Here is a 20,063-nt window from a genome sequence, read left to right on the forward strand (position 1 = left end):
CATCTTGCCAGCAGGCACAAACACCTGCGCGAGCTAATCCTGCCCGTGCTGTTTGTTCTCATCACGTTTTGGGGGTGTTCGTACATTGTGGCTTAATTTTTGGAATTCCTTCGGCGTGACTCACATCCTCGTACGGCAGCAGCAGCAGAGGCAGAGGCAGAGGCGGCTGTTCTCGACACTTGGGGGGGGCTGGCCCCAAAACGAGTGGGGAAATGCCTGCAAAAAATCTGAGGGCTCTTTTTTTTATGCGTGCCTCTCCCTCGAAGCCGTTGGACATTTTTATTGTGCCCGCTAAATAAACCGAGGTTACACTGCTGCTCAACAAAAGGCTGCCCCCTCGTCCTACTCCTACGGACTGGAAACCTGATTGAAGTCTCGCCGACTTTGACGCTTTGCGCCAATGCGCCCGCTCTTTAGATAAGCATTCGGTGTTCGCTCCTAAACGATCTGGAGCGCGGGTCGGTCTAGGATTTATGTGTGTGTGTGTGTTTTATGATTGTGGTGAGCAGTGGATTAGTGTGGTGTAAGCGAGTTGCGCTCCGAACCCAACTGCCCGAGTATGATTCCCCGCCGTGGGTTACATTCATTGCAATGCTGTGCTTTGTTTGGTAGTGAGCCTCCCCTAGATCGACTCGGCCTTAAATGAGTACCAGGTGAGGTTTTGTAATAAATACCTCGAGCACTCGGGAGAGACAAGGTGGGCCAAGCGTGGTTCTGTCCACAGCACCCCTCTGTGTTGTTCCGGCTTTCATAGGTGCTCACTAACAGCACTTGTCCACGCAGCCTGTGTAGGCAACATTGGTGGGGGGAGGGGGGGGATTCGTCTTTGTTACGTTTGTTCATATATTCTTTAGCAAAAGCAGTGCTCAAAATGTGTAACGTATCTTTAATGTTAACCAGGTGAGAGAGAGAGGGCCATTTGAGACCAGACGTTTATTTCTCGAGGGAAAACTGGCTCACAGACGAATACAGTACACAAAGTACTGTAATAAACGTTTCAAACATCCAGCGTCATAAACGTGATATGACCATTCGTAAACAATGGCCATTAAACAATTAACAATAAGCAATAACTCAGTATAAATACAATGAATAAATGTTACCGGTAACATAATTCACGAAAAGTATGTTTATAAATTCATTTCCTCTGCTTTGTCTTGTTGTTTATTACAGTAATCAAACGAACTAAGTATGGGTCCTTCAGAATTGTCTTTTACCTCTAGTGGCTATAGATTAAAGTTTATCTCTTTACCCCCATGGTCACAAAAGTATGGACTCTAATAAATATCCCACAGTCTATTATCGTGCTATGAAAGGTTTACACATGGGCAGTGCCACAAATTATCCCGCCTCACGACGGTCAACATTTGAAAAATCATCCTAATAATACACGCAGGGGTGTAATTTTGAACGTAATGGTTTCATTGGAGGTGAATTATAGTTGTAGAATGTGTGTGGCTCCTTTACGAAATGAGTCAGCGGTTCGACGCGCATGCGAAGCTGAACACACCGTCAGACATCCCGGTGGTGATGAAAAGGTCAGTTTCCCTGCGTATGAGCATGCCTTTCTGTTAATCAAGAAATGTGGACCACATTGTGGCTAAGTGTTGAAAAATAAGAATAGGTTTTACCCTTGCTGGCAATACAACACGTGGTGTTAAGATGTTCAAACACCAAATGGAATCAAGTGTGCATGCTCACCACACGTACTTGTGGTGCATGTCCACCACACGTACTTGTGGTGCATGTCCACCACACGTACTTGGGTTGAACATACAAACAAACATGCTCTGGTTATGTGCATTGTCTTTGAAACTGATTAGGATTGTCTTTGAACATCTTAACACCTCCTGCTTTATTGCCAGAAAGGGTATAAACTATTCTTATTTTCATACTTTGATACTCGCAAAAAAGGTCCCATGACATATATTGTGTCTATCTGAACTACAGGCCGAACTGGTCGACACACCATGCCCAAGTTAAAAAGCCTCTCCATGATTAACCTCATGATTTACCCGCATCTTTAGACTGTCTGAAATGTACGTTGGGAAATTGTGGAGTTACCCAAATGCTTCAAGCTGTATCGGGTTATATTGCCCAGATTAGTAAGTAAGTAGCAATGGCTTGGATGGGGATAGATCAATACATTTAAATATATATGGATATACATTTAATAAATTGATAGATTAGAGGTGGTCAAGTGGATCAGAGGTGAGAATGCTGAGCCAACACCACTAAGATAATTGGGTTTCAATCTGGGCAGCCACCCATGATTAAACAGTGATCACAAGTGCAGAGAGTTCATGGTTTCACTCTGGTCAGCAATGAGCACACGCAACAATCATATTACTTTGGTATATTACCAAATCTGAAAATTCAAATAATTGGTCTCACTCTACTATGACATTGACAAACGTTAATCTCATAGCAGAATGTGGAAAATTGTTCTGCCAGTCTAGGCTAAAATGAAGGCGAATTGAAGGGTTTTTCTGAAGAAGTTCCGTTAAAATCTCCTGTGTAGCCATTCTCGGACACATGGGGGTCCCACTGCTCTGAGAGATGAATGATTTTATAATTTGTTTCATAACATGACAATGGTGGGGCGCCGGGAATAACATTTGGAAAAAGACACGCGTAAGTACATTTCACGAAGCACTCGTAAATAAGGGCTCATATTGAAGCACAACTATTCGACAGGACTGTGTCCCGGTGAAAACTGTGTCAGCAACGAGAGGACCTTACGCTCGTTATTCCCTCCAAGTGTTAAAATTGAGAAAGTGCAGTGACCAAAACTACAGATATTCACAAATGATGAATTCCATGCTACTCGCAGAAGTATAAGGGCAATCCCCATGCTCGCTGCGCATTGGTGTTTAATGTCTGGTGACCATTGCGTTACTTGGTGGATACACTACGTAAGGGTGGAGCAGTGGCAAAAGTGGTTATAATCACTGCGCCATGAACCCAGCGTTATTAACTTTGATTCCCGGCCACGGCTAACATCAGGAGCGAATGCTTTCTCAACTGTTCCTAATCAGCGTGGTGAAGTGTGGTCAAACAATCCTCAAAACTGACATGGCATGGGAAGGCCTTCCTTCATACAGCAGTGGATTGATAAATGGCTGAAAATAAGAGACAAAATGTATCATAATGTCTGAGACATCGCCCGTGCCATACATACAATTTTAACACAAAAATGTCAGAGTAATTGTACAAACTTACAAAAATAGGATGACTGTATAATATCTGTGTCCTCCATGGCTCTGCCACCACAACAAAACATCCAGAATTGCAAACAATTTTTGTTTCCAGGTTAAATTCTACAATTAAGGAATATGTAAATAATGGTTTTGTTATTTTAAAAACAAAACAGTGGACCGGAAGCTTTAAAAGTGCATTTTTGTTCAAAACAATCTCAAGCACTCCTCTATCTGCTGTTTTCAATCTTTAAGCATTAACCTCTCGTGTCGCTTAGCATAAACAACACGCACACAACCCACAATTTGCTCAACATGAAAGCGGTTAGATGGAATAACTAGAATATTAGCGTTCACATGTCGTTCCGTTCAAACAACGTATAATTCTTTTACATTGTCCAGCTGTACCCCTAAAAAGTGGTTTTCCTAAAAAAATAAAAGTAAACCCAGGGTGAGTCATAAGTCTGGAACCGTGGGACCTTTCACTTCTGAAACTTCTTTCACAAAAAATGCCCAACATGTTCGCGGGACTAGAAAAAACTTTTGCTTCACAAACTCTGGGTCCTGGTTCTTAATACATTGCCAATCCCTATTCAGAAAACGAAACTTTTTGAATTACGCGATCTAATGCAAAAACATCGATTATGGAAAACGAAGCTTGTCAGTCAGCGTCATCCTCACTCAGTTTGTGGCACCATCTTTAATGTTGTATGGGCGTCATTTAAATTTATGCAATATTCGAACATTGCTGCGTTGGATAATCCACGCTCAGGTGACGTCCTTCTGCTGGACTTGGTGAGTAATAGTAAAAGGTAAAGGTGCAGCACTGCAATTGCTTACTCACGCCACTGCTGGCAGAAGGGCCGGCACCAGAGGAAGCTCTAGAAAGCCCCTCTAGTGGGTGCTTGGCCTACTCTTCCACACGGGCCAGTCGTCTCGCAAGAAGTGGGCGTACCAACGCTTTAATCCAGCAGACGCGAGCTGCTCACCGACTTCCTGTGATGTTACCCATTTATTCTGCTGAGCGGACAGAAGCGGAGTGGGGGGGGGGTTAAGAAACGTGCGCTATAGTTTACACTGCCACGCCGTGAGATGGAGGTGGCGACCTCTAGATCCGCGGGTCCAGTTTCATAATCATCATTACAGCAGCAGCAGCAGCAGCAACATCCCAGCTTTAGTGAGTACATTAGCCAACTTGCAGTTGCTGTTTCATCATTTGTTGCAAGCATTGGTTCTACTCTTCTTGTTCTGTCGACAATGCTACTTGTTCACCCTGCAGGCTTAAGCACCGCGACTAAAGGGTCACGGTCACGGCGATTTCTGTTAAATATCTTTGCTTCTTCCCTGGGCACTTCTTTTGCCATGAAGAAGAATCTCCCTCCGATGTGATTTCCATGTCCTACCGACCACGTGTCGTTTGCCAACGTTTCACTCCACATTCAGGAACTGAGAAAGCTCACAGGACGTGGAATGAAACGTCAAGCAGCACGCGGTAGGTACGACGTGAAAACACATCGGAGCGCGAATGCAGCACCACTGTGGAAACCTACGTAGTCGTAATAATAATAATCATCATAATACTCTCTGCCTGCTCTTCTTTAGTTGGTGGCATCTTGTGAACTCACCTGATGTACAATACAACGAGTCACAGGTTGTGCCGGACTCGTGGCTCGTGATGCAGCAATGGACGCAACATCGCATTGGCTTGCGCGCATGGTGGCGGCGTTCCATCCTCGGGGCAAGCCAAATTGCATCATGCTGTTTCGCAGTTTAAACGATTTGCTCTTTGGAGGAAATTACTGCCGACAGAATTCCAATCAGACTGCCGTGTTAATTGGATATCTAGGGCAAGTGCACCAGATGTTACGGTTTTTATTTTTGACATCTTGGCTCGAGCCTTAACCGTGGCGCTTGGGACGTCCCGCCGCCTTCCTTTGGCAATCCATCAGGAGCGGCGCGAGTTATTTACTTTTATATCTACTTACCGGTTTTAGTCACTGATTCATCAACACATCACTGTGTGTGCCCGAGTGTTGATTGCTACGTTGTAATGGTTTGTCGCCAACGGATGTTGTGTCCAAGCGAGGATGGCATTGAAGTAATCTCTTTTCCCCCAACAACGCATCATCAACACCATGACGATCACTGCTCACTTCGTCATTTGTTTCCACTCTTTCACAATTGCACTTTTTATATTCCTTAAAAATAGTGATTATCGCATGTCAAACTCAGCATTTAAAATTATCAGAGCTGGAATGGGCCAAATGACGTGGAAACTAAATTTAACTTTAAACTTTAAACAAATAAATGTGATGATGATGATGCCGCTGCTGTTGCGTTACCAGTGGTGCACAAATAACAAAATAACAAATAACAAAATAACAAATAACAAAATAACAAGTAAAAAAATAACAAAATGCATCTCAACATTTTGATTTAAAGCTTTCGTGACTACAGGGATTCATATTCTTGGTTCTTTCGGTAAAGTCACGTAGAAGGGATACAATAAAATAAAAATATAAAATAACATTTTTATTATAATAAAAACAAATATTTGTATCATTTTATTGTTTCCCTTCTACGTGACTTTACCGAAAGAACCAAGAATATGCATCTCAACATGTTCGTCAACACCTCTTTGGCCTCCCTATGGGCCGTGGCAAAAGGGGCCATTGTCCTAAACGTCACCGATTATATTTTATGGGGTTCTATCCCTTTCACAAGGCCGTGCTTATTGACGATTGCGTTACATTTCACGTTACGGGTTGTGTTTCGTGCAGTCATCGGCGAGCGGGGTTGAAACCATCGAGTCGCTCCACTTGACTTGGCGGGCAGCTGAGCGACGATCCCTGCTCACCCCGGGGGATCTCTGACGGTGCCAGCTCACAGCTCTGACCGGAGGGCAACGTGGCCACCTTTCATCCATTTACTCGTTATTTGTTCTTTACACATTCATTTACTTACCTCGCTCAACAAAAAGGCAATCAGGTGAAATGTCAAATCCTTTTTTTTTCCTTTTTAGAACAGGATTTTGTTTTACGTTTTTTACCTGAAATCAGTGCACTTCTGCACATGCTGTTGATTGCGTAGTCATTGGAAACAATTCTGGAATGCGTTAATTGGAGTGACCAACTCAAATTGTTCAACACGAATATTACCTCCTCACACGGGTTACCCAAAGGTACTTTGTTTCCCGACATGAAATATGTTCAATAGGTAAAAAAATACATGACAATGCAGTACCTTCACGAGCATGTATACATAAACACAGTGAAGCTTTCTTGTATACAGGATAAAATCATTGATAATAACAATATACAGATGTTATATCTGTATATCATATACACTTCTGGTGGTTGATCCACCTTGAATATGATGCACGTGTAGTTCATTGGGGTTGATCGACCATACTTCACATCGCCGGTCACCAGGGGTTGGTGCAGGGGAGTCCAGAACTCGTCTCTATCTATCTCACTCTCCACTGGTATCAGCCACGGTCTGCTATCAAACTCAGGTAGCTGAGTGCATAGCGTAGCGCGCTAACCACTGTGTCACCACTCCATCCCGGGCAAAGGGCCACTGTCTAATTATTATTGTTAATTTAACTCAGAGGTTTTAATTAAGCAGTGGATCGATCGTGACCATAGATGACCAATAATAATGATAACTACTTAAAAGGAATGTGTTTTTAATCACCAAAATCATACTTCATTCCACACCAATATAGGAATCATGTCGCATATCCGACTGAGCAGTTCCGTGAGAAGTTCTGCTACGTAAATATCTATAGAGAATAACAGGAACACCATCAAGCAGAAACACTACAATGGGTGTGGGCGGTTTATTGATCGGGGCAACAAGCGACGGTCAGATGAACAACGTTATACAACGTTATACTGTGACATATTCTTGAATTTCACCGATCGAGTTGAAACCGGATGAAAAAATCGCCCGCAACTCCGAGCGTGATATTCGATGCCCCTTTAATTGAATGCACAGCAGGTGGCGTGGGGCGCGCGCTCCTCCGCGCCTGTCGCCGAACCCAGCCCCGTCGAATCTGGTACCGCACAGGAAGCTGTGTTCGGACCCGAGCGTGCGGGATATGCAGCCCCATTCTTCTGTGTATGCATGTTCAACTTCTTCCGCACCGTACGTAGCCAACAATGCTAGCCCCATGCGTGCAGACCCGTGCGCGCGGCACCATGCGTGCAGGCCCATGCATGGGGCCCCTTGGATGCGGGACCATGCATAGGGCGCCATGCGTGCAGTCCCATGCGTGCTGATCCATGCGTGCTGACCCATGCGTGCGGTCTCGGGCGTGCGATACCGTGCGTGCGGGACCATGCAGGCCGTCCCTTGGATGCGGGACCATGCATACAAACCCATGCGTGCGGTCCCACGCTCACAGCCCCACGCCTCATCGCGTGTCGCCCGTTCCACCTGCTCGCCGCCGGTCTTGTGCAGCACGATCGCAAGTCGATCAGATGTCCCCGGCTGTTCTCATCGCGTCCGCCGTTTCACAAATTCCTCCCTGTTCCCCTTGACTGGCGGAGGGATCCTGTGGCCCACTCTCGTCTGTCAGTGCGGTATCTTGTTTTACAAAACGATGTGCGATCATTATGATACATGTCACTCTGGTTTATGCAATTACGCAGCGTCTGGAGTGGTCTATGTCTGACGATCGCGAACTGTGCGGTGTTACAGATGGCATTTCTCAATCCCTAGATGATCCTTAGAGATTATGGTCCCTTGGGTGGCAAGTAATTGTAGTTCTGTTTGTTTTGAAAATATATTTTCAAAGCTCACATCGTCCACATGATAGCTATTACTGTTTTTGAGTTTGAACATCATGCCATGACTTGAGTACACAATAACCTGTTAATGACATCAAAGGTGCCTTTAAGGTTCACTAAACAGCAGATGGCATGCTTCGATAATACTTCATCGCTTGACAGCAGTAGCCGAAGCGTTTGAGCTGTCAAATCCTTGGCAACCTCCCAAGTAGTTAGCAAAATAACTTCCAAGGTTGGCAATCATAATATCATCATCATCATGAATCACCACGATCAATCCATTTCTGGATGACGACATCTCCAAGCTCCCGCCATATCTCGTTATATGAAACACAAAGTATTCTTTCACACCTCGCTATTGCTGCCTACCAATCTAATTTTGCTTCATCTTATAATTGTTGCAAAGTCCACCCCTGACCTCCTAGATTCACTCTCACAGTGCACTCCTCCTCCACCTATCCCTGGCCATGTGGCTCTCGGTCTTCCCCCTGATCGCCAACCTGAGTGTCGCTCAAACTGCTGCCTCAGTGACCTGCCCTGCCGCATCTTCTACTCCCGTCTCATCCGTACCAAACTATTTTTTTTTTACCAATTACAGTTACAATACTTTCCTACAACGTTCTACTCAAAACCTCCCAAGCTTTCACCCTATCCTTCAAATAAAGCATTGTATCCTCTGCACACACACACACACCACCTGTATTCACGAGCCACACAAGCTTCCTTTGCAGTTGTGCGTTTGTTTTTTAAGTACAACTCTACGCCCACAGCACGTGTTATCTCTGCACCGGTGACAATGCTGTGTTACATTTTGTATCATTCCACTTGCTCATGGCAAATAGGGGCTGCAGTGGAATTGTGGTGTGGTTCACGCATTGCAGCTGTCAATACGGTGACGCGAGTTCGATTCCTGACCACGGCTTACACCAGCGGCAAGTGATATCGGAACCAATTTTTCTCGCTCCCCCCCTCCACCCCCGTTTCGTTATTTTGCAATGACCATTATGATGAAGTATGGTCAAACAATGTGAATGGTTTAGGCCTTTATCTAGCAGTCGATTGACAAAAGGCTATACATTGTGTATATACATTACGATTCATTATGATAATTAACACAGAGATCATCGATAGCAACATCGATAGCCAGTGCAGTCAGATCAGCGGCCAAAAGCCATCTGGGCTGCGCGCTGCCGTGTTTAATTTTCGGCGTATTATTATTTGTTCCCCGGCAGCCGGCGAGCAAAGTATTTTGAATTTGTGGGCGTTTGAGAACGTCCGTATCGTTTAAATTCCGAGAGCCGGGGGGTTCTGAATCGGTGAACTTTGGACTCGCCGTGGGGGGAATGCATCACCTCCGTGTAGACCACCCTTGCCGCAGCTTGCACAACGCGAGCAGGGGAATGGCAAACAAGCACGCAAGCGTCTTCGCTTCCTTAGCACGCCTCCCTCGCGCCTCGCCGCTTCACGAGAGGACTGTATCCAATCCGTAATTGAACGCAGCCACGAGTTTTGCTTCGATGACTCTTCGCCGTGGAGTTTTCCATGATGAGGATTATAAAAGTCGGGGCTGTCTTTGCCTTTTCCAAGCGCTTGGAGGGCGATCAGTGTTCGGGCCCAATAGCTGTTGTTGAAGCTCGTGATCAACGAATAATTCACTTCCCCATTTCGCAGGTGGTACTCACCGCCCAGGTATACAGTGGGGGGAAAAAGTATTTGATCCCCTGCTGATTTTGTACGTTTGCCCACTGACAAAGAAATGATCAGTCTATAATTGTAATGGTAGGTTTATTTGAACAGTGAGAGACAGAATAACAACAACAAAATCCAGAAAAACGCATGTAAAAAATGTCATAAATTGATTTGCATTTTAATGAGGGAAATAAGTATTTGACCCCTCTGCAAAACATGACTTAGTACTTGGTGGCAAAACCCTTGTTGGCAATCACAGAGGTCCGACGTTTCTTGTAGTTGGCCACCAGGTTTGCACACATCTCAGGAGGAATTTTGTCCCACTCCTCTTTGCAGATCTTCTCCAAGTCATTAAGGTTTCGAGGCTGACGTTTGGCAAATCGAACCTTCAGCTCCCTCCACAGATTTTCTATAGGATTAAGGTCTGGAGACTGGCTAGGCCACTCCAGGACCTTAATGTGCTTCTTCTTGAGCGACTCCTTTGTTGCCTTGGCCGTGTGTTTTGGGTCATTGTCATGCTGGAATACCCATCCACGACCCATTTTCAATGCCCTGGCTGAGGGAAGGAGGGTCTCACCCAAGATTTGACGGTACATGGCCCCGTCCATCGTCCTTTTGATGTGGTGAAGTTGTCCTGTCCCCTTAGCAGAAAAACACCCCCAAAGCATAATGTTTACACCTCCATATTTGACGGTCATAGGCAGCATTCCTCCTCCTCCAAACACGGTGAGTTGAGTTGATGCCAAAGAGTTCCATTTTGGTATCATCTGACCACAACACTTTCACCCAGTTGTCCTCTGAATCATTCAGGTGTTCATTGGCAAACTTCAGACGGGCATGTATATGTGCTTTCTTGAGCAGGGGGACCTTGCGGGCACTGCGGATTTCAGTCCTTCATGGCGTAGTGTGTTACCAATTGTTTTCTTGGTGACTATGGTCCCAGCTGCCTTGAGATCATTGACAAGATCCTCCTGTGTAGTTTCTGGGCTGATTCCTCACCGTTCTCATGATCATTGCAACTCCACGAGGTGAGATCTTGCATGGAGCCCCAGGCCGAGGGAGATTGACAGTTCTTTTGTGTTTCTTCCATTTGCGAATAATCGCACAAACTGTTGTCACCTTCTCACCAAGCTGCTTGGCAATGGTCTTGTAGCCCATTTCAGCCTTGTGTAGGTCGATAATCTTGTCCCTGACATCCTCGGAGAGCTCTTTGGTCTTGGCCATGGTGGAGAGTTTGGAATCTGATTGATTTATTGCTTCTGTGGACAGGTGTTTTATACAGGCAACAAGCTGAGATTAGGAGCACTCCCTTTAAGAGTGTGCTCCTAATCTCAGCTCGTTACCTGTAATAAAGACACCTGGGAGCCAGAAATCTTTCTGATTGAGAGGAGGTCAAATACTTATTTCCTTCATTAAAATGCAAATCAATTTATAAAACTTTTGACATGCGTTTTTCTGGATTTTTTGTTGTTATTCTGTCTCTCACTGTTCAAATAAACCTACCATTAAAATTACAGACTGATCATTTCTTAGTCAGTGGGCAAACATATAAAATCAGCAGGGGAACAAATACTTTTTTTCCCTCACTGTATTGGGTGTAGGTGTTCGGCTAATCCATATTGTTCCTGTTCTAGTCTAAGGCAGTCTCCACTCCTCCTCCACCATGTTCATAAGAGATGTAACGATCGATTCACACCCCCCCACCTCCCCGATCTCTTCTCGCCCCCCCCCCCCCCCCAGTGATTCAATGAATTGTTGCGTATCAGTCACAAATAGATTCCAGACTAGGTATTTTTACATCCCAGTCAATGGTAGCGTCTGTAGCTGGTGAATGGGTTTTTTTATGAACACATTACACACAACGTATACAGATTAAAAAAAAAACACCGGCTCTTACATAGGAGATTCGATTGCATGAGTCAATGCATCGTAACCTCCCAAATACAGTAGAACTCTTATTCGCGACCCTATTAGCTGAGACTCCTAGTATCCGTGGGAGCATTAGAGTCTGTGTAAACTCATGTTAACTGTGGGCCTATGCTTGATATTATCGGCGATCAGCCTCAGTTTCTTTTTCTGCAGATAACTGGAGTGAACACACCGGGTAACACCGCAGACAATTGGGTTGGCGACGTTCATCCCCCACATCATTGTGGATAAGAGGAGTTCCACTGGACGCATCATATATGGCGGTTCGTATGGCGTGACCACTTTGCCTCGACGAACATTCACGTCCCCTGCTGTCAGTGTCGCCGTGTGGCGCTGGGCCTCCCTCTGCAGTGTTCGACGCAGCTTGCTCCAAGACCTCAGCAATGATCAGGCACCTTGTAATTGTCCTCACTCAGCTTAATGAGTCGCAGAGACATAGCAGTGGTCAGTGTGCTGACCGTTAATTATTTGCTTTGGGCAAACAATTTTGCCCTGAGGTTTATAGTTACGGGATCACAGACACATACCTTGCGCTAGGCCTGCAGGCAGAGAGAAACCCAGACTAATAACACACGCAAAAGGTGACTTCTAGACAGCAAAATGCGCGATTGTGGCCGTAGGTCTTTTGCGTGTTTTAGTATGAATCTTGTTTGTGTCCAGCCTGCACGTAACCCATGGGTTTATCACTCCTTATGGAGTGTTAAAATGGATTTACAATGAGAACCCAAGTCACTTGTTTGACGTGTCGCTTTGTTTGGTTTTGTCCTGTACCTGCGCGGTGCGTGTTTGTGCTGAACGAGGTTTGATTAAGACGTTGAGATTTATCTGAAACCAAAAGATGCTTGCTGCTATCTTTTCGCGGTGGGGGTGGGGGGAAGAAACTCCGCCTGCGGAGGAAGGCGCTTCGTAGCTTGGGGCTCAGGTGGGCAGAACGAGTGACGCGGTCATTTAAGACTTGCTTCGGAGGCAAATTCACGTATGTGGAGCACACTTTTTTTTAAATGAAATACGTGATGGAATGCATCAAGATAATCGTGTCAAAGGTCGCGGCGTTTTTTTGGCAAAAGGGTAAAAATGTCACGTGTGTGCATTTCAGCACGAGGGCAGTGACAGAAACACAACAGAGCGCCGTCATCATCGTTTAAGATTTCTCTCGTAAACACTCTGCCGATTAGGACGGCGATGATACATCTTTGGGAGTTCGTTCTCCGTGGTCATATTTCACCTTTTCCCTGGTGCTGAATGGCTCGGGGTGTTCCTCTCGAACCGCACGCGCGCACGCACGCACGCGCGTACGTGCGCGTGCGTGCGCGCGCGTGCGTGCGTGCGAATACTCCAGGGCTGCGCGTGGGACCTGTTCGAGGAAGACGCCACTCGAGGCCCACCACCATCTTAGCACGCGACGCCGAATAGAGGGCGGCCGGACTCCCCGATTCAAACGGAGCCAGCCCCCCACCCCATCCTCCACAACCCCCACAAAACAACCCATGTCCCCATCCCCAACGTTACCCCCACACCCCTTCCTCCTCTCCAACCTCGACAACTCCTCCTACCCTCCGCGCTCTCATCCCCTACCTCCCCCGCCCTGCTATATAAACGGAGGAGACGTTCCCACTGGGCAGGTTTGCAATGGCAACCGCTGTGAGTGCTTACGGCAAAAACAGCCTCACCTAAGCTGCCGCAGAAACATGGACTATATTGGCCGACTTGCATGCGTACTATCAGTGAGTACAACCCTTCAGTTCTCATCTCTCTGCTCTATACCATGCTCCCCATGTCGCCTCCCGCTGTGCTTCTGCTGCCTCTGCTGCTGCTTCGTGCGTGTGCGTTGGGACGGCACCTCCACCGAGCCCAACTCGGCCGAGCGAGTTCCGTTCGGAAAGTGACTGAGACCATTGTTGGAAATTACCACGGCGGTGACTCTTAAAAGAGAGCGGAGGATAATAGAATGGAGGTGGGGGTGGGGGGAGCTCCTTGTTTAGCTTGTCATACTATACGAACACTCGTGTGAAGTGGCTTTTGTTTAGCACGGGATAATTATCAGAAATACACACACACACTGGTCACTCTTGTGAATGTGCTTTATATAACAATGTGGGCTAGTGGGGAGCCTTATAGAAGGAAGAAGGCACCTTTACATCCTGTGCCATGCAAAAGTGGTCTTTAAGAGTGACTTATTCAGGCCTCAAGCTGGTATGTGTAGCGCTTATTAAAAGACTCAAGTATACGTGGGTATTGTGCACATTCATTTGTTTGTGGCCGGCCGCTAATCTTGTGCTTAGTTTCGTGGTGTGTGGGGGGGGTAAAGATCCACTACACTGCAGAACCCCATTGAAACGTGCGCCAATTTGGAGTTTTCTGTAGCTGATGGTTGTAATGCAAATACGGGGTGGGGTTGCAGGCAGAGAGGCAAATGTCATTTAAATTAAGAATGCTTTTTTCTATTTTTCCCGCCCTTCTGTTTTCCCTCAGTTTCTAATCCCAAGGCATTGTGGTTTATCGGTCAGGTAAACAGGGATGGAAGTCTGTAATTAAAATCAGACCCCCCCCCCCCCATTCCTAGAACCCACCCGTTGAGAGAAATCGGGAGTCGAACTCTGTTGGTTTGTGGGTGGTCGTAGTGGACGGGTGGATGGTGTTTGGCGAGTGGTGGTGGTAGGGAAATATTGTGGAATGGTAACGAATAATAATAATAATGAGGAGAAAAAATGTTCAACAAAGGCAGACACCCATTGAGACGAACCACACCGCAGGTCAAAACTTTGCTTCTTTCCTCTCACAGCTCCACTTTGGAATGCCCACGCATCGAGTTTTCAATAACCTTGCGAAATTCGAGAAATGTTTCACCCCTTATCTGTTGCGCCTTCAAACAGTGCTTACCGTCGCGGGCCGCTTGACATTTTTGGGCCTTTGAGAACCGCCCTCAACGACTGCGACAAACAACATACAACCGTGGCACGAATGTCCTCTCTTCTGCCCCCCCCCCCCCCCGCAGAAAGCACACGATGCCGCCTGGTAGGCCGCTGCTGATGCTTCTGCTCGTAGCCCTTTGCTTCCCGGCCGAGAGCGAAAGCGGCAGGAGGCCGCCACCGCCTCCGGGCGCCACGAGCGATGACGGCGACGCGCCGGCCCGAGGGCGCGCCACGCCGCCGCACGGCCTCACGCGGCACGTCGAGGGCCAGCTGCTCGGCATGTTCGGGCTGCAGAGGCGGCCTCGCCCGGGACCCGGCGCCGTGGTGCCACCGTACATGCTGCAGCTGTACCGGGCCCTGCACGGGGCCCACAGTGGGGCCCGTGACGTGGGACGGCCCCTGGACCGTTTGGTGGCGCGGCCCGCGAGCCAGGCCAACACCGTGCGCAGCTTCCATCACGACGGTGAGCCGCAGCTGAGCCACGGCGTTTGTTCGGCGTTTGGTCGGAGCGGGCGCTCGCACGGATCGAAGTGGGCTCGCCAAAGTGATTGGCGGTCTTATAAGTGAGCAACATTCAAATGGTTGACCGTCGGTCTGGAAATTTCCCAGCTGCTTCTTCGGAAAATGTACGCAATTACGAAGATCGTGAGTTCCAATTAACGTGGGTCACCGATAAGATTCCTGTGTTGGATTTTCACATTTTAAATTAGATGCGTATACAAGTGGGAATGCACGCCTTATTACTTTCAATCCTCTCATTGACAGAAACAATCTCGCTTTATTTTCGCATAACCAATAAAAAAAGTTTCCTCTTACAATTCCTCACCTGAGCCGTAGGTACTTTTGAACCTCCACGATGAACGATCAAAAAGCGACATGATGCGTCTTTTTAACACGACAGGACAGAACCTTGCACCTCTACAGTATTCATGTGAGAGCATTGGTATTAGAAAACCTGCTCTCTGTCCTCTGAATAAGGGCCTTTACCGAAAAAAATAACCCACGATCTAGTTTTTTTCTGTGATAAGGTATGTTTGTATATATACATTATGATGCATTCATATGTATTTACACAAATATGTATACACGTCCGTCTATCTCTGTGCACGTACGTGTACATATGCAGTGCTGTTTTCCACATCTAATTTCGTCCAATTATGCATGAGATGGAATACTGCAGATTTGTGAAAGCATTCATTGTAAAAACAAAAAAAACCGTCAAGGAAAAAAGATATGATCGGCAAGATTTCTGTGCAGCTCATAAATAGAGAGGCCAGAGAGAGAGAGAGTGGATAACAGTTTGAGCCTGCACTATACACCATGGGGCCTGATGAGAATAAAAACATTTTTTTCATGTTTTAATTAGTTGTGTGTAATATAGTCCATACTATTTTACAATGACATTACACTGCACCCAATAATAATATTGCGTGGCTTATTTTATATCTTGCCTTTGATTTAGCATTGTACAGTTTATACATTTTGTACCAAGTCTGGAAAAATATAACTACTTTAAAACGATAGTTTCCTTCCTTAAATGTTTTCAATAATTGTTTTTGGGATGTTTAATGCTCCTAGTTTCTCAAGTAGTGCTCATTTTAGTAAAAGTATATTTATGAGCAGATATGAGCCCATAGAGGCCAGAAGTCTATTTTAGCAGTAACCTTCCCAGGCTTGAATAATCGCACAATCAGATATATTTTTCGATTTAAAGCTTTCGTGACTGCAGAGATTCATATTCTTGGTTGTTTCGGTAAAGTCATGTAGAAGGGAATTTTATTGTTTTATTTTTATTATTTTATAATTTCCCTTCCACGTTACTTTACCGAAAGAACCAAGAATATAAATATATTTCCTTCAAATTTGACAATCATTTGTCTCGCTTACTTCTCGTGTATGAACTTAACAATATTTATAGGTCCTGACTGAAACATTGGCAGGAAGGCAGTTTCTGATCATATTTCACGTAAAAATAGCAAATATCTTCAGAAATCACAGGAATGTGTTAATTATCTGCTAAATGTTAATGGGAAATGCCCTCCAAACAAATTGGGCCCTTGATGTTGTTGTTGTTGTTGTCAGCCTGTATCTTCCCGCTACTAGTCAAACACCATTTTATTCCATTCCTCCCTTCCCTTGCCTGTTCCTGCCCAGCGGTGGCCTCCGAGCTCTTTAAATGCACCTTGCCATGAACCGAAAGGCCCATAGATATTTGCTCATAAACGCAGCGTGACTAAATCTCTGTTGGGCGAACGCCACCGCGAGACGTCGGCATTGACACCCTGCTCGTGCTGCGACCCCCACCGGCAGAGTCCGCGGAGCACGTGCCGGCCGACTCGGGCGACAGCACGGCACGGCGGCTGCTGTTCAACGTCAGCAGCATCCCCGACGGCGAGGTGATCACCTCGGCGGAGCTGCACGTCTACCGCGAGCGCCTGAGCAGCCCCGCGAGCGCCGGCCTCCACCGCATCAACGTGTACGAGGTGCTGCGGCCCGCGGCCGCCGACGGGACGCCCATCGCCCGCCTCCTGGACACGCGGGTGGTGCACTCCGGCCGCAGCGAGTGGGAGCGCTTTGACGTGAGCCCCGCCGCGGTGCGCTGGGCCGCCACGAAAGAGCCCAACCACGGCCTGCTGGTGGAGGTGCAGCACCTTGACGGAGGCACGCCCGAGAAGAGGCGGCACGTGCGCATCGGCAGGTCGCTGCACGCCGAGGCGGTGGCGGCGGCCGCCCGGGACGGCGCCAGCGAAGGGGGCGACGGAGGGGAGGGCTGGCCGCAGCTCAGGCCTCTGCTGGTGACGTTCGGCCACGACGGGAAAACGAGGGACGAGGGGACGCTGCTGAGGCCGCGCCCCAAGCGCAACTCGCGGCCCAACAAGGGAGGCCGTAGGGGTCGAGGGCAGTGCGCCCGCTACCCTCTGTACGTGGACTTCAGCGACGTGGGCTGGAACGACTGGATCGTCGCGCCGCCGGGATACAACGCCTTTTTCTGCCAGGGCGAGTGCCACTTCCCGCTGCCGCAGCACCTCAACTCCACGAACCACGCGATCGTGCAGACGCTCGTCAACTCGGTGAATCCCGAGGTGCCGCGCGCGTGCTGCATCCCCACGGAGCTGACGCCGATCGCGCTGCTGTACCTGGACGAGTACGAGAAGGTGGTGCTCAAGAATTACCAGGACATGGTGGTGGAGGGCTGCGGGTGCCGCTAGCGAGTGCCGCGGTGACTCTGCAAGCGGCCGTCGTCGCTGGTGGTAGAACTTTCTTCTGTGTTCAAGTGCCTTTGCCCTTCGCGCCAGCCGTGGGGCTTTTACGAACGGTGTGTGTGTGTATATAATCGCCGGTTCAGGAGCGGGAAACTGGTGTCAATAGGTGCCGAAAGTACCGGTTAGCTCCGGCCCGGAGCAGAGAGGGTGTGGTACGTGCCGACCTGTACACGTGTGGTGCACGTACGCACGCACGCTCGCACGAAGCGCGAGGTTTACGTACGGATGCGTGTACGATATCCACATACAATAAAAAAATTGCACATATATAAATATGATAATATATAGACCTTAAGAGCTGTTTCATCACAAAGTGGAAGTTTTTCCTTGTCTGCGGCAGCACCGCTTATGAAAAGCACAAAAGGATATTCGACCGTGCATATCGGTGCTTGAAAGAATCCTAAAAAGCAACTACGATACCACAAAATGTGTAGCTGCGTGTCTCTATATAATGTCAACAGGAAAAGCCATTCAATTGGCAATAACTTCTCATCTGTGGCCTTGTTCCAAGGTGGACTGTACTCATTTCTCGTAAACAGTGTCGGATCATGGAAAGCAAATATATATAGAATATATGTTATTGTCTGTGTCTACTGTTGGAAGCCGAATGACAAATATGTTGATAGTGAACGTATCAGCGGATTTGTTATTAAAACTGTACAGCTAATGTAAAAAAGAGAGAAACGTGAGTTGTAAATAGCTAAATTGTTATACAATAACTTTGAATATTTATTATTGTTATAATCGATGCTTAGAAAATAGACGTTTGTATTTATAGTACATGTTTAAAGAGGAAAGGAAAAAAGCAGTCTGAACGTGATATATGCCCGTAAGCTATGGTTTAGTTCTACTGTATTTAAGTAATCTATATATGAAAAAGGTATTCACAACTCTTCTGGACGGCGTAAATATTGTGTAAATAGCACGTGGAAGGCATCGCGGCAGTCTGACAAATGTGCCGCTTCCTTCGTGACCCCTGCTTCTTTGCCCTTAATTTATATGGTGTAAGTAGCAGCACGTGGTTTGCTGCGATTGCACGGATTGGTGCCTGGATCCAGAGTACTTACAGTGTGCGGTGTTTCCATTCTTTTGAAAGTCATTTGACATTTTCAAGGACAGAGAACAATACAGTTTGATTAGAAAAAAAAAATTCTGTCTTCGCATTTGATCGGTGGCGCTTCTTTTTCTTGCAAAATTTTGTACATTTTATTGTGCAAAACGTCACAATGCGTGCGACCTGACGGAAGAGGAATGAGGTGGTTGTGAAGGGACTGCGAGCGAGTGTGCATTTGGAAAGTGCAAGCATTACTACTGTGTGCAATCCTTCCAAGCTTTATACGGTATACATATATATACATATGTATACCGGGTTTTTACACACAGTGCACAGGGAATGTGTCTTGAGAACGCAGTGCCTAAAACGAAGTTGCGCTAACATCGTCCTACAAGTGGATTAATGTAAGCGGTGACTAGAAGCATTTAACGTGAGCACCTATTAATAACCCAATTCTCAAAACATTTCGACTATTCGTCACGTGCGTATAGGACTATCGGCATGTGTACGCATTGTCCGACGAACTTAAATAATTCCAGTTACTCCGGGCGAGGCGCTCTTCGGCGGAAGTGAAGAGGCACAATTCTGGTAGCTCGCGGCCAAAGTTCGTGAAGGCAGCTCGAACGCAAACCCCTTTGTGACATCGGAGAAAGCTCTCCAGCTGGATCACGTCACGTCCGCACAAGATGTGTGGGGGGGGTTCTTCTTCACATCATATTAAACACAACAGTGAAAAAAACCCATGAATAAAGGGAAGCGTGGCACAAGTGTGGAGACATGATTCATGGAGCCATAATGACTTACTATTATTTCGTTTAATTTAATGTCAAGAAATGCGTTGACTCTCCCATTATTTATTTTAAGAGACCTACACTAACTTCCCAGAGTAACATCATTTTTGCAGAGCTTGCGCAATAGCCAGGCTTTGATTTTTATTGAATGGGCTATTCTATTGCTTGCTGGCTGCCCTGTATGCCTATGGCTTCAAAAGCTGCTATTCCAGTCCACAGACTGGCTCCGTGCAATGACAGAGACTGTTTCAACTGCCCACTGCCAACGAACTGTCGAACTTCCACTAGTCGTGTAGTTTAAACTGGAGTGAACACATGCAGCTATTAAAGTACCAAACTGTATACGACTAATATCAATCAGGGAGTTTTATATTGAGTAATAAAATAATACAATGGATGCTGCCATGGAGTAGTGGTTAGCACAATGAGCTTGCT

General features: G+C 46.8%; 1 protein-coding gene across 1 annotated transcript; it reads left to right on the forward strand.

The window, feature by feature from the left end:
- The first annotated feature begins 12,515 nt into the window (after positions 1–12,515).
- Positions 12,516–18,673, forward strand: LOC103091843 (bone morphogenetic protein 2). Its single transcript, XM_032955741.2, has 3 exons — positions 12,516–13,332; positions 14,604–14,983; positions 16,831–18,673. The coding sequence occupies exons 2-3, from the start codon at positions 14,614–14,616 to the stop codon at positions 17,727–17,729; spliced, it is 1,269 nt and encodes a 422-aa protein (XP_032811632.2). The 5' UTR covers positions 12,516–13,332; positions 14,604–14,613; the 3' UTR covers positions 17,730–18,673.
- Positions 18,674–20,063: the final 1,390 nt, after the last annotated feature.

The sequence above is a fragment of the Petromyzon marinus genome, chromosome 17, assembly GCF_048934315.1.
Source record: "Petromyzon marinus isolate PM22_M1 ecotype Great Lakes invasive population chromosome 17, UKy_Petmar_22M1.pri1.0, whole genome shotgun sequence".
Taxonomy (NCBI): domain Eukaryota; kingdom Metazoa; phylum Chordata; class Hyperoartia; order Petromyzontiformes; family Petromyzontidae; genus Petromyzon; species Petromyzon marinus.

Excerpts from the sequence above, each read along its gene's own strand:
- LOC103091843 (XM_032955741.2), top strand. The coding sequence starts at position 14,614 with ATGCCGCCTGGTAGGCCGCTGCTGATGCTTCTGCTCGTAGCCCTTTGC. Across the intron at positions 14,984-16,830 it reads GCGCAGCTTCCATCACGACG|AGTCCGCGGAGCACGTGCCG; the intron begins GTGAGCCGCAGC and ends CCCCACCGGCAG.